The sequence below is a fragment of the Solanum tuberosum genome, unplaced genomic scaffold (assembly GCF_000226075.1).
Source record: "Solanum tuberosum cultivar DM 1-3 516 R44 unplaced genomic scaffold, SolTub_3.0 scf00062, whole genome shotgun sequence".
In the NCBI taxonomy this organism is placed as follows: Eukaryota; Viridiplantae; Streptophyta; class Magnoliopsida; order Solanales; family Solanaceae; genus Solanum; species Solanum tuberosum.
In genome coordinates, this window is record NW_006238987.1 from 317,442 (window position 1) to 332,481 (window position 15,040).

Consider the following 15,040-nt stretch of genomic DNA (forward strand, 5'->3'; position numbering starts at 1 on the left):
GAGCGAGATTGGGAGAGGGGGGAGAGAGGCGAGTGAGAGAGGTGAATTGTATATGTATATCGGTTAGATAATTGTATATTATACATATGTATTTGTATATTCTGGCTAATTATACAAACTCGAAGTCAGCATGCGTAATTAATGTATAATGTTAGTCGTGAGTGGTAATTATAGCAAACTATAGCTATGATGAGTAATTAAGTAGTATAAATTTGCTTAACCGCGTAATTTTCCTTTTTTGCTAAGCACCCTTCAAAATGGGCTATATGTGCACTTGCCCAGTAACTTTTTAACCAACAAAGCCCACCAATGTTTTATTCGAAATAGTTAGCATGTTATAAAAGTCCAAATTGTTTGTACATCTCTTATAGGAGAAAATGATCAAAATGGTCCTTAATGTATGGGTTTGATTCCATTTGGTTCTTAATATATGAACTTGATGGAAATGGTCCTTTATGTATCATAAATTGTGATCAATTTGGTCCTTAACCCTAAAATTAATATATTTCTTCTTTTTTTTTGCCGTCAAAATACACGGAATATGTAAAAGATGCGCTCGTTCAAGACTTTCCTTCCCCTGTTTCCAAAAATTCCAAAACGGCACATCCATTTTTTTTTAACCAAAAGGGCAAAATCGCTCCTGACGGAGCGATTTTCTTCTGACAAAATTGACGCCGTTAATCCTTTAAAAAACATAAAAATCGTTGCCGGTCCAAATTTTTTTCTCTTTAAAATCACTGCTGTGATTATTTTTTTAACAAAATAGAAATAGCTGCTATAGCAGCCATTTTCTTAAAAAAGTTTTAATTTTTTTTTATTAAAAATTCCCGAGGCAAGGACTGCTTAAAAAAATAATGGAAAATCGCTCCATGTGTAGCGATTTTAGTTAAAAAAATTTTTTAAATAATCGCTGCCAAAGAAGCGATTTCAGTAAGAATTTTTATTATTATTTTCCAATTGCTGCTAGCAATCAAAAAGTATACAATAAAAACTATAAAATAACTCAATTGGGAATTTTTTTCTACTGAAATTGCTGCTGTGGCAGCGATTTCCCATTATTTTTTTAAGCAGTCCTCGCCTCGGGAATTCTTAATAAAAAAAAATTAATCTTTTTTAAGAAAATGGCTACTATAGCAGCTATTTTTTAAACGCTGCTGGGGGCAGCGTTGTTAAAAATAATAATTCACAACAGCGATTTTAAAGAAAAAAGAAAAAAAAATTGTATCGGCAGCGGTTTTTATGTTTTTTAAAGGAGTAACGGCGTCAATTTTGTCAGGAGAAAATCGCTTCGTTAGGAACGATTTTGCCCGTTTGGTTTAAAAAAATTGATGTGCCCTTTTGAAATATTTGGAAACAGGGAAAGGAAAGTCTTGAACGAGCGCATCTTTTACATATTCTGTGTATTTTGATGGCAAAAATAAAATAAAATATTAATTTTAGGGTTAAGGATCAAATTGATCACAATTTATGATACATAAAGGACCATTTCCATGAAGTTCATATATTAAGGACCAAATTAAATCAAAGCCCATACATTAAGGACCATTTTGATCATTTCCCCTCTCTTATAGCCTGTAGAGGCATTGAAGTAGCACATGAATACAACTACAAGGACATGTGAGTCCAGACTCCTAACTTTGACTAAAAAAACAAGAAAATGTAAGAAATTAGTCCTATTGTTATATTATACTATAATTCTAATAATAATAAGTTATAAGAACAAGAGTACATATATTATAATCCAAACAAAGAATAGTTATTATCTCAAAATAGTAATTTAGCTCTCTTCGATCTTGGAGAGTAAGAGCTAACACACTTCATAAAAGTTGCATTATTAGATCTGATGGCTGACACAGTATATACCGTCTTCTTAATAATGTATTAACCCATACTTGGAAATCATCAGCACTCTAAACAAGCTCTAAACATATCAATTTAATTTCTTCAAAATATAAAACGTTTTTTGTAAAATAACTCTTGTCTGAAGTTTTCCTCAAATCTGCATACGTTCTATCCCCACAAATTTTATTTATGAAATTACTTTGGATTTATTTGTGTTGTATCCTTTGTTTGAATTTTCTTAATTATTATAGTAAAATTTTATTCTAAAATACATATAATATAATATAACATTGAAAATTATTTATTATAATAAAATATAGTTATTATATAGTGGATAAGTACCATAGAAAGTTTAAATTTATTTAAGAGAAAATACATAATTACCCCATCAAACTTAGGCTCTTTTTTGAAGAAGACACCTTAAGTTTGCGGAGGTCTTATTACCCCACGAAACCATTTAAATCCACAATAAATACGTCATTTTGACCCATTTTCATGGCAATTGTGATTTCACGCTACAAGAGTGCGTGAAAGGGTAAAATTGTAGCCCCAAACCAATGGAAAACTGACACATGGCATTGTTAAACCAAAGTGAAAAGAGTCCCACATTTCTTCTTCCCCAAACCACCATTAATAGCTATTGAAAGCTTTTCTCAACAGCAAAAATTGGTTTTTTACCACACGAAGCGAATTTCTTTACTGTATACTCTATCATCAAGTTTTAGCAATTCATCTTAAGGTCTTTTATAAGAAAAATCTACTTAACAACGACATAATACCTGATCAATTTAGCACCTAATTTACCTTTCAACAAAGAAATTTGAACCCATTTCCGTTCATATAGTTTCCCAAGATCAAAAGTATCAAAGAATCTACTCGTACAAATTAAAAAAAGTGTGAAATTCACTTATAGAACTCAAAGCTAGTCTTAATTTCGGAATACCCACAAAGCAAAAAAGGATTAAACTAATTTTTGGGGAAAAAATTGAAATCAAACACTAAATAAACACTAAAAAATAACACACAAAACTTATATAAATATATATTTACAAAGAAATTCAAAAAAAATATTATTTTGAAGTGAAGTAAATCGAAAGAATTGGGAAAAGGAATTGGAAAAGATGAACATGAATTTTTCTAAAAAGGTTTAAGGGTTAAAATGTGAGTGGATCAGGATTTTACCCGACCCACTATTAAACAAGTAAGAAAAATAAAAAAATATTATTTTATTTGGGGGTGAAACACACGCACGGATTATGAGATTGCAAATATTGTAAAAATAGTGTATTTAAAATTGTTGGAAATGATTGAATGGGGTAATAGGACCCCCGCAAACTTTAGGTGTCTACTTCAAAAAAGAGTACAAATTTAATGGGGTAATTATGTATTTTCTCTTTATTTAACGATATGCGATATGGTTGATCCATTTGGAGGGAAAAAGGAAAAAGCATACGTCCTTCAGCTGCGGGACACCAATTATTGGATCACAGGAATTGGCAATGCTAATTGGATAAAACTTGCCAGTTATCACTTAGCCCTTCAACTTTTCTGAATATGCAATCTTAAACCATGTGTATTCTTTTAAGTTTTTTATGTGTTCTTTAATTGAGTGTGGATAGGTAGCTATTTAAATTTATATAAAGTTGAAAAAATAGATACATATGTTTTATATGGTATAATACACATAGGACATCACACCACATATGATGATACATATGTCGAGTTGTTCAACTTTATACAAATTTAAACTTTATTAGTGTTCACCAAAATTTGAAGAATAAAAATATCAATTGAGACCACGTTAAATAATATATTCATGCAACATGTGGTATCTCTTATTTCTTTCATCAATTCAACTTTACACTTGGAAGATATTTAGATCCAATTCAAAATTTAATAATACTAGAAATGTTTTAATTTATATATATTGACATGTAAAATATTTTTGTTTCTTATATTATCATTAATAATTATATAGAATTTAACTTGTGATCTAGAAGCATCATTAATAATTACTATAGAATTTAACTTGTGATCTAGAAGCATTAAGAATGAATCAAAGAGTACTAGTGGTGAAAAGCTACCAAAATAAAAAGATGGCCCGTAAAAGGACATGAAATGCCACAAGTGAGCTGTCAATGTTAGACCAAATCTTAAGTGGTAACTTAAGTAAATAGCCAAAGAAGCAAGCCCTTCAAACTAAAATCATAGAATACCAAACCATTCTTTGAGACTCAGTTTGTTTATCCTCTGTCCTACTGAAATCTGACTCTCTCATCACACTTGAATCTCTTTCAAAAATATGAATCTCCGACTTTTTCTCTTTTCTTTCATCATCATCATCCTTACCTAAATAAAATCCATTTTACAGCAAAACTTATCTGTGTTTCGCTTCGCCACCATGTATTCCCCTTTCAGAAAAGCTAATGGGGAAACAGGTAGACATGGCAGAAGCAAATCCGTGTGGAATATCTTTGTTTACAGGCCATCTTCTTCTAAATTTGATAAAAGGGATCCTCCAAAAGAACTCATCTGCCCCATTTATGGGTGCTTGATGTTTGATCCAGTTGTGGTGTCTACTGGCCAGAGTTTTGAGCGGACTTCTGTTCAAGTTTGTAAGGATTTGGAGTTTAAACCCCAACTTCAAAACGGGTTAAACCCGGATTTCACTAACGTGATACCGAATTTAGCTCTGAGGACGACAATTCTCACCTGGTGTGAAAAGTCAGGGGCGGAGAAGCCGCAGCAGCCGGATTATTACGCTGTTGAGTCTGTTGTTCGTGCTTCGATGGCTTCGACTTCTTCTTCTTCGATCTCTAGAGAGGATTCTAGAATACGGAGAGAAGATTCTAGAATACGGGTGTCAGAGAGGGATTTGTTCAAGGGGGTAACGGAGAATCCACCTATGCTTCTCTCTCACGCCGCATCGGAAATGAAATCGAGGAATAATCATTTCTACTCTTCTTCGAGCTCTGAAGAATCTGTCATCGCTAACAACTCGCCGCTACTCCCTTTTAAGACTCGTCTCTCCAGCTACTCCTCTTTGTCGTCGCAATCGACTTCGTCGGAGATAATCTCCGGTGAAGTCCCGTCGTCTGCTTCCACGTCATCGGAAGATGATTATTACGTTGTTCAATTTAAGAAATTGGACGTTTATGAACAGGAACAAGCTGTAATTTCACTGAGAAAAAGTACCAGAACCGATGAAGAAGCTAGGGTTTCACTGTGCACGCCGCGGCTTTTATCGGCTCTCAAGCCGTTACTAGTCTCGAGGTACGCCGGAGTTCAGCCGAACGCCGTCGCCGCATTGGTCAACCTCTCGTTGGCAGAAATCAACAAAGTGAAAATCGTTCGAGCCGGAATTACCTCTCTGCTAATTGATCTTCTCAAAGGCGGCTCGGAGGAGACCAAAGAGCACGCAGCCGGCGCCATATTCAGCTTAGCGCTGGAAGATGACAACAAGACAGCAATTGGAGTATTAGGCGCATTGCAGCCGCTTTTACATGCTCTGAGGTCCGGGACAGAGCGGACTCGTCACGACTCCGCATTAGCCCTTTATCATTTGACCTTAGTGCAGAGTAACCGAGTTAAGCTCGTTAAACTCGGAGCTGCAAATACACTCCTGGGATTGCTCAAAGCCAGCGATATAGCGGGTAAAGTAATGCTGGTTGTGTGCAATTTGGCAGTGTGTCAAGAGGGGAAATCAGCATTGCTGGACGCCAATGCAGTGGATGTACTGTTGGGGATACTGAGAAATTGGAATAAATTGGATGAGTCAACTCGGGAGAATTCCGTGGCGGCTCTATACTCACTGAGTCAGGGGAGTTTGAGGTTCAAGAGTATGGCGAAAGAGGCGAAGGCGGGTGAAGTATTGCAAGTGGTGGTGGAGCGAGGAAGCGGACGGGCGAGGGAGAAGGCAAAGAAGATGTTGATCGCTATGCAAAGAAGGGTAAAGGAGTATGACGATGAAGAAGAGGATGCAAACTGGGAAGGAATACTTGAAGGATGAGTGAGTCAAACTCGGTACTGAGTTCAACTCAACCGAGTTCTGAATTTTGGATTGAGTAGTAAAAAGTGTAATTATCAATTATTTGGGGTTTTGGGACTGTTTATCATGTTCATGGTTATAATTAACTTGTTTATTTAGCTTTTGATTTGCTGAATTGGGTCCTAACCTTCTTTTCTTTGTTCTAGGTTTGGTTGTTAGTTACTTAAGAATGTAATTTGGACTACAATTGTGATTATTGTGTATATAGTTAGGATTTAAGGAGTGAAAATGCAATTTTGGTTTAAAGTTTTGTTTTATTAGTATATAGTTTTGTATTTAGTTGAACAGCAGCAATGAAAGACGACTTGATATGGACTTTGGTACCAAGTTGCCATGTTAGAAGAAATCAAGAATTGTTTGTGTTTGACAATGTCAGTAAGTTACTAACTAAATAAAGAATGACCAAGTTGACTGTACTTTTCTGCCAAACCAAGCTGTGTGGATTATAATGAAACTTTTTTGGTATTAATTATTATGATTTTTAATTATAGCTTCAACTAAGTTTGGACTCTTTATGATTATTTTTTTAGTGGGACATAAGTTTGCCTACCACTTATAATCTAGTGTTTCGTGGACGTAATTCTCCCTATTATCCAAATAGAAAAAAGTGTTTGATTTGGATGATAGATCTGTTTTCGGAGTCCTCACCTAAAAGTATATGCTAAATTGCTAGGACCATTAAATTTTGTCGTCTTTGTCGCTTCTTTGGACTTAACTATCAAGATTATGTTTGGAAAATTGCCATAAGATATAGTGTTTCTTTATTTGCTCAAGTAAGATTGTGCTAAATTGATGAACAATTTGTTGCATTGTAGCTGAAAAAGATAGTGGCCACCCTTTAAATGAATTTTACCAAGTCACTATTGTACCGGGTGAAAATTAGCTTTCTCACGTGACTACCATTCATTAGTTTTGTCACTTTAAATCTTGAATAGAGCTTTCTTCTTGGTTGATGTTTCCTTGTAAGGACATTCTAATTTTAAACATTAAAAGAATACCATATTTACATTCTTGACCTCCAAAATTCCATTGAAGTCTTTATAGCTTTTATTATAGAAAATCATTATTGGATCTAAGACTCAATGTTCATAATGTTATCGAGGCCAAAAGCTTAACATGAGTCTCTCTCTTATTTGCTGTATTCGTTATTTCCTCTTATTTAATATCACAATATTCAACGGCTAATAATTGAATTTAGTAAGTTAAAGCTAAGACTCATGTCCTTGATATCATGCATATTGAACTGTATTCTGTCATGTAAATAAGTTTATTAAAAAAATACCATATAATTATTAGTTTATGTACTAGCAAATACATGACTAGAAAGATGGACTTCTCTCTCTCTCTCTCTCTTTTTCTTTCTAAAAGCATTATGGATATATTCTAAAAAATATTTGTTTGGCTTGTGGTTGCTACTTTTTGTTGCGAGGGGAATAAGTTTATGGAATAGAGACTGTGGTTTACTTAAAAGTTTCATCTTGATAGATGAATTAAACACACCAAAAAAATTTATGAAAACTTCGGAAATAATGTAAATTTTTTTAACTTGAAATAAAAAATAAATTTTCGAACCACATTATTGGAAAGGAGTAGTATGATAATATAGATATAAAAAAATAAATACAATTGTGATCCAAAATTGTCAATGCAGTACAAGCTAAGGTGCGTAAATGAAGCTTTGGAAGTTTCAAGAAGATCCACGAAAAGATGTCAAGCAAGAAAATTTTAACACAAACTCAATGAACTGAAATTAAAAAGTGTATAACAACATATACGTACCCCACCCCCACTATGTTTTGTCATTAGTATTATTTTGATTTCTCTTTTTTATAGAATTATTTTAGCTTCAATACTCCCTATTTTTCATATTGTACCTAGAATTGAAGGTCCTAGTAATGGATAGTTCTAAGTCAATTTCTTCAACCATGTACATTGGAATTGTGACCTCCCTCTTTGACAGTTTCTTGTTATTGAACATTTTAGAGAGTTCTAGTAGTTTAGTTGCTAGATTAAAGATATAATACTCAGACCTAACTCAATTCTATACTACTCATGAGAGGAAAGTTGTCCAAGTTCATATAAGCTGACCATAAACTTATTCCTGAAACAATATACTTCCTTCATTCCTTTTTATATGTCATTCATTTTTATAAATAGTTGGTCCATAATACTTGTCATTTCATAAATCAATGTATAAATTACCATATTGTTCCTTTTTTACCCTTGTGAATTATTAGCCTTGAAAATATACATTTGGCCAACTTAGAAAAGCTAAGTAAATGATTCATGTTCATTGGTTAAATTAATTAATTCATATTCATTGATTGAAAACTTGAGTTCCAAAAAAATTAAATAAGGGTAGAAAGGTAAAGTTACATCATTTCTTAATGCAAGTGCAAAGTAAAAGTGTGACATATAAAAGAGCAACTTTCACATATAGCAAACATAAAAATCATATTTGTATGCTATAACTATAGTTTGTATAATTACGCTCCATAACAAACATAAATATGTACATTTCGCTATACATATACAAAAGAAAGCAATTGTATAATTTATTTCGGTATACATATACAAAAGACCAATTGTATAATTTGTGTTTGTATAAAGCGAGAAAGAGAGAAAGATAAAAGAAAACTGGGTAGGTGAAGATCATATTTGTATAATCATAAGTGTATATGACGAAAATATATGCATTTATATTTGTATATACAATTTTCTCTCGCTTTATACAAACACAAACGCAATGTATACATTTGTGTTTGTATAAAGTGAGAGAGGCGAATGAGAGTGCGAGCGAGATTTGGGAGAGGGCAGAGAGGGGAACAAAAAATATATGTATATATACAATTTTCTCTCGCTTTATACAAACACAAACACATTTGTGTTTGTATAAAAGCTAGAGAGGCGAAGGAGACTGCTCAGCGAGAACGAGAGTGGTGAGCGAGATTTATCAGGAGAGAGACGAAATAACAACAGTTTGCTATGGGGTACAATTAAATCAAACTATGGTTATAACATTTAATTTGAATTAATAATTTGCTATTATATACAATTTTCCCCTATATAAAAAGGGATGGGGGAGTAGTTCTTTAACTCACTCTAAAACCTTTTCATGTTCAGGCCCAATTGGAGCATGAACTGAAAGCCCAAACAGAATAAACGTGACTCTGATATCTTATAAAAATATGACATGCAAACTTAACTCAATCTAAACTTTCACCTTGTTGGTGATATTTTCGATTTTCCATCGGGTAATCACCACATCTATTTACCTCTTGCCCTACCCTTTTTTAATTGAAACCATAATAATATTGCGCTGGGGCCTTTCGCACGGCTTCATTATCAAAGAAAATGACCAAACTGACAGAGACGCGAAAAACCCCAAAGAGGAAAAAACCCGACGGCCATTGTTCTCCTTCTCCATGTCCGCCATCCAAATCGTCGAAAAAGGCTAATGTCACAGCTGGTCCTTTCAATGACAGTGAGCCATTCCCCGATTACTCTCAACCCACGCCGGAGGAATGCCGAGCCGTACGGGATGATCTCTTGGCTCTCCATGGTTTCCCCAAAGAATTCATCAAGTACCGCAAACAAAGATCACTCGATCACATTGAATATGAAGAAGATGATACAAGTGGTGCTGATTCTAGTACAGAGAGTGTACTGGACGGTCTGATAAACACAATTTTGTCCCAGAACACCACCGAAGCTAACTCTCAGAAGGCTTTTGCTTCCCTCAAATCTTCTTTCCCAACCTGGGAATGTGTATGTTTTTTTTGTAAATTAATTATATTTCTTCTTATATGCTTGCTTTATTATGGCTAAAATTAACTCAAGACGCTATTTTGTTAAGTTTATTGTATTATGGTAACTGCTTTTCGTCTATTTTAGGGTTTTAGCGTTTATTATAGAGTATGTTATTTCGGCTCATTGCGTTTTATCTGTCAAGTGTCACCTTTCAAATAGTGACTGATTCATTATATGTGGTGTTTTCTTGGAAGTGATGAACAAGACTGATATTGATATTTGCTTGTGATCAAAGTTCAATGGCTTTTTTGGGAAGGATTTTGGTCGCAAACCATGTTTAAAACCAAGAATGTCTATGTATTTTCTCGATTTACTCTGTAATCGATTTGTTGTTGACTGATGAAATGGATAGACTTGGCACTGCCGACCAACTTATTCATGTAATTTTTATCTTCAAATGCTTAGGTTCTAGCTGCTGACGCAAAACTTGTTGAAGATACCATAAGATGTGGAGGTTTAGCACCCACCAAAACTTCTTGTATCAAGGGAATATTAAGTTCATTGTTACAGAAAAAAGGAAACCTGTGCTTGGAGTACTTGAGAGAGCTATCTATAGAGGAAATCAAAAGGGAGCTCTCTTGTTTCAGAGGAATTGGTCCCAAAACGGTAAATTGTTTTCAGTTTTCTTCAAATTTTGCTTGGGGAATCATGGACCGTGTTTAAGTCCGATATGCATTGAGTTTGGAATTTGGATATTGATAATTGATATGCCTGCTTGTCACATATCAATAATTGTTTATAATTTTCTTGGTATACTTGTCTCTTAGAGATATTGCGAGTTTCTATTGGCATATCGATTGAACACCAAAGCCTGGATTCAAATTTAAAATGCCATATTCAGATTTGTTCTCTTCATATTGATAACTAGTCAGCAGCATCTCGGTAAACAGAAAAGGAGGATATCGTGCCTCTTTATTATTAGCTCTCATCTATAAAAAAAAATACTATGACATTCCTTGTATTACAAGGAAATATTAATGTGTTGAGAAACTTTTTATTTTTTAGCTATAAAAATGCCTTTACGTTTATTTGTACGCTATTTAACATACCCTATTTATGCTCTATTCTATTCATGGTATCTCAAACACTGCAATTGCTTTCCAAACTTTTCTGAAGTCAATGCTTTGTCCACCCTCCACTGCTTGTCTGGGGTGATTACCACGCTTTAAAGTATATACTTTTTTTTCATGGTAAGGGGTGGATGTTAAGCTTTTTTTTTGGTGCCTTAAGGAAAAATAACTTTTTCCTTGTCTCTGCTCAGAGTAAATAAGTGGTAGAGAATTCTTGATCTCACTTGTTTTTCTTGGCATGTTTGCCTACAATCCAAGTCCCACCCTTATACCATGAGGGATGGGAGTGACATTTCTTTGAGTTTAACATGAGAAATGGGCTCTAAACAATCTATCTGCTCTTGGAATTTGAAGTCACAACCCCTTAGTAGATATTTTTATTGTTAGTAATATCTGATCTGATGGAGCACTTATGAAAGGAAAAAGAGAGCTTCCTAGTGCTTGGAATAATCGTAGTGGCAGTATGAGTTGTACCAAACTAGACCTGACTTAAGTTTTGTGTATGAAGTGAAGGCGTATGAGTAGTACCAAACTAGATATGACTTGAGTTTTGGGTCTGAAGCTAAGACTTGAAATTTCTGAATTGGGGGGACTTGACAGGAATTGCGCTACGTTTTGGATCTCAATTGAACGTTCTTTATGCCAAGATAAGAAACGAAAAAGGAAAAATAAAAGCATTTTTTTGAGGAAGGTAACAGAAAAGAGAAATAAAATAAAGAAAGAAAATAAGACATTATAAGAAAGAGGATATGCTTCTCTGTGTAATGAAAATGCGCAGTCACGTTGCAAGAAATTATTAAAATAAAAATCACGTTGTAAGAATTAGCTTATCTTAAGAAAGAATCTATTTACTGCTAAATGTTAGTAGTAGATCCAGAGATCCAACTCGATCTAATAGTATACCAAAATGTAGCATATATTACTGAGCATTTTTTTTGTTATTAAGCACGATAGAGTGAGGAAAGAAGTGATGAAAAATAAAATATTTGACCAAATGTTCGATGGAATAATCAAGGTGTGCATAAGCTGGCCTGAATTTTTTTTATTTGACCAAACAACTGAGAAATCGAAGGAGAGCGTAGGCATAACACGGGTAAAGAAGAAGAGCATGAGGGAGAGAGAAGAGAAGAAGAGAACCTGAAGCAGCTGACAGCAATAGCAAAACTTAGTGTTGATTTAGTTTCCAATTCTAGTGCACATGCGCTCGATTCATGGAATATATGTTTTTTCCTTAAATAGAGGACATTGGTGCTGTTGCCTTTCTTTTATCACAAAATAGAGGGTATGCGTGTGCAGAAAGACATAGTAAAAGGCAGATCACAAAATGCTTCAGACATGTGACAAAGATTTACCCAAAGCATCCATGTCCTGAAAAAGTCCAGACTCCCATACATGAATTTTAAAATGTAGGTTGTGCTTACCAGTGATGGGGAAGAAATTAAGAGATTATCTGAAAGATGACATGAAAAGGAATAAGGCTTATGCTAATGGTGGTGCTTTCATATTGAAAGATCTTATCACCAACAATTTTTATAATTGGCGTTTTACCAGCTTCTATGATTCTAATAGTATGCAATGGATGCAGGTGGCATGTGTCTTGATGTTCCAACTTCAGCGAGATGATTTTCCAGTGGATACACACGTGAGTTTCACTTTAAAGGGCATATTGCCTGTTCAAAGTTCTTGGCTAACATCTTTCTCAAAAAGAAGTATAACATGCAAAACTTATTACAGATTTTTCAGATTGCAAAGACTCTTCATTGGGTACCTGCTGCAGCTGATGTGAAAAAAACATATATTCATCTGAATCAGCGAATTCCAGATGAACTAAAGTTTGACCTTAATTGTCTCATATATACCCATGGTAAGGTCTGTAGAGAATGCTCTGGAAAAGGTTCTAACAAACCCAAAAAGGAACAATGTGACAAACTTTGCCCATTACTGGGCCAAAGTTCTAATGCAATATGAAACTAAATTATGAACTCTGTATCTATTCATGTACATGAGGTCTTTGCTTTCTTTTTTGTTCTCTTTCATGATCCATGAACTCTACGCATCTATTTGTGTACATGAAGTTTTTGCATTTTTTTTGTTCTCTTTCATGATCCCTTCACTTTTGGTGCTGCATTTGGGTCTTGTTCACAAAGATGAAACAAAAATGTGGTGGATTGAGAAACAAAATTAATTACTTCATGTCTTTGGATCACTTCTTAGAGAAAACCGGCTACGTCTTATCTATTTTCACTAGTCATTTGTAATGCATCTATGCATAATTATTTCCTTTGGTCATTGTGCTTTTGTTGTGTTTTTCACCCCCTTATTGAGGAGTAAGTCTTTTTGTAAATTGAATTAGAAGAATGAAATGGGGTTTGAGATGATTGGAGATGAGCACCAAATAACAATGTGGTATTACAACACATTCCATTATGCTTCTGAAATGGCAAAAAAGCTTCAAAAATGTGGTCCAATGAGCCAACTTGGGTAGATGGAAACAAAGAACCTTAGCTGGCTAATGCTAGTACATGCCAATAATTTGCTTTAGCTATAAATTTATCTTCCTAGGTGCTGGATACAAACTTATTATGCCCAAACTAGATATGCTCAGATCTAATTGGTGGACAATTAAAAGATTTGCTTGTCTCATTATCCACTTCTAATCTTATTTTATTTTTCTTGTAATCAACAAGTAATTTCATTTGCTTTTGACAAGGATTAATTACCATATTTTACAGTAGAAATTTAAATTTATTCTAATCTTAAGTTAGGATGGGAGTTCAGATGAAAACTGTTACAGCTGCTTACCAGCTGTGGTGCGGATGTGGTCCACGCTTGTATGAGCCTAAAAGAAATGATGTTTATCAAGTTAGCTACCTTCTGGTGCAAGTTTTTGTGCTGCTAAGTTATCTTGATAGGTGATATTTCTGAGAGAAGAACAGATTTTCTTTGCAAGCTTAACCAAATGTCTTGGGGAAAAAACAGAAAGAATGAACTAATGAGATGTACTCGAAATTAAAGATAAAGTGAAAAAGTCCCAATTCAGTAATGCACTAGGCTCCCTATTCTGGCTTTATGTGAACCTTTTTATTATATAATGATTTAGTTGGATATGATGTTGGCTATGCATGACTGTGCCATTTTCTTTTGGTGGTTCTACTATATTATATTTTGCATCTCCTATAAAATGTAGCATTCCGAACCATTTGGCATGCCAGGAACTTTTCATTCCAATGGATGAGGCACTGTACCAAAAATCTACCAACTTAAATCTCCTTTCAACTGGAAGGAATGGAACAGATAATGTCTGTTGCAAAACTACTACTTCAGATAAAAAGCTTAGAATTTTTGGCTTTGAGGTAAATCCTTGTTCAAATGATATCATTTGTTCAAAATCTGAAAGTGACCAGAGTATTAGCTCCTCTGAAACATTTGCAGATGAAAGACTAGTGGAAAAAACTTCCATCTGCATGAATTCCTCTAGCATAGTTCTTCCCAACCCAAATGAAAACCTCAGAAACTTGAGCTGCTCAGTTGTCAGTGAGTTTAAATATGAGTGCCACTTCTGTTTAAAGAAGTTTACTAACTCACGGGCACTGGGAGGTCACCAGAATGCCCATCGAAAAGAGAGGTTGAAGAAGAAAAGAATGGATCTTGAAGCAAAAAGAGCTAGCTCCATGCTCCATCTTTATTCTTTAATCAGAAACACTGGCGTTATCTACCCTTACTATTCTTTAAGTCATCAAAACCTCTTTGTTTCTGGAAGTTCAATCATCAATTTCAGCTCCGTATATCACTATCAGAACGGCACTCATCCCCTATATGTTGCTGTTGATGCTCATCCCCAAGGTGAACTACAATTGCAGAATAACTGTTCTACCTCGGTGCAGGGTGGTGAGTCTAGAGGGAGAGACCTGTTGTCATGAGCGTTAAGTACTTTTGCTGGAAAAATTCTGTCATCTAAACATAGGTGCTAGTATCCCTGGAAACGAATTGGGTTATTTATTTCACTTATCAGACAAGGAAGGATATATCAGCTATTTCGACTAATACTGTCTATTTGAATATCTCCAGTTTTGGATCTAATATGTTCTTAATTATATTTAGAGCATGTTTGGATGAACTTATAAGTCGAAGCCATAAATTAGGATTTCTAACTTGTGGCTTATTTTTGTTATTTTGGCTTAAAACAAGTACTTAAAAGCACTTTTTATTATTCAAAACATTGCAAAAGTGCTTTTAAGTACTTGTTTTGGCTCAAAAACACATCAATCCA

At 34.4% G+C, this 15,040-nt stretch overlaps 2 protein-coding genes across 2 annotated transcripts; both read left to right on the top strand.

Moving 5' to 3' along the window:
* Positions 1-3,990: 3,990 nt before the first annotated feature.
* LOC102582496 (U-box domain-containing protein 38-like) lies at positions 3,991-6,200 on the top strand. The gene has a single exon (XM_006344951.2). The coding sequence runs from the start codon at positions 4,244-4,246 to the stop codon at positions 5,849-5,851; it is 1,608 nt and encodes a 535-aa protein (XP_006345013.1). The 5' UTR covers positions 3,991-4,243; the 3' UTR covers positions 5,852-6,200.
* A 2,982-nt stretch (positions 6,201-9,182) lies between these two features.
* On the top strand, positions 9,183-12,963 carry LOC102582844 (putative DNA glycosylase At3g47830). The gene is made up of 4 exons (XM_006344952.2): positions 9,183-9,658; positions 10,106-10,306; positions 12,356-12,412; positions 12,505-12,963. The coding sequence occupies exons 1-4, from the start codon at positions 9,245-9,247 to the stop codon at positions 12,736-12,738; spliced, it is 906 nt and encodes a 301-aa protein (XP_006345014.1). The 5' UTR covers positions 9,183-9,244; the 3' UTR covers positions 12,739-12,963.
* The last annotated feature ends 2,077 nt before the right edge of the window (positions 12,964-15,040 follow it).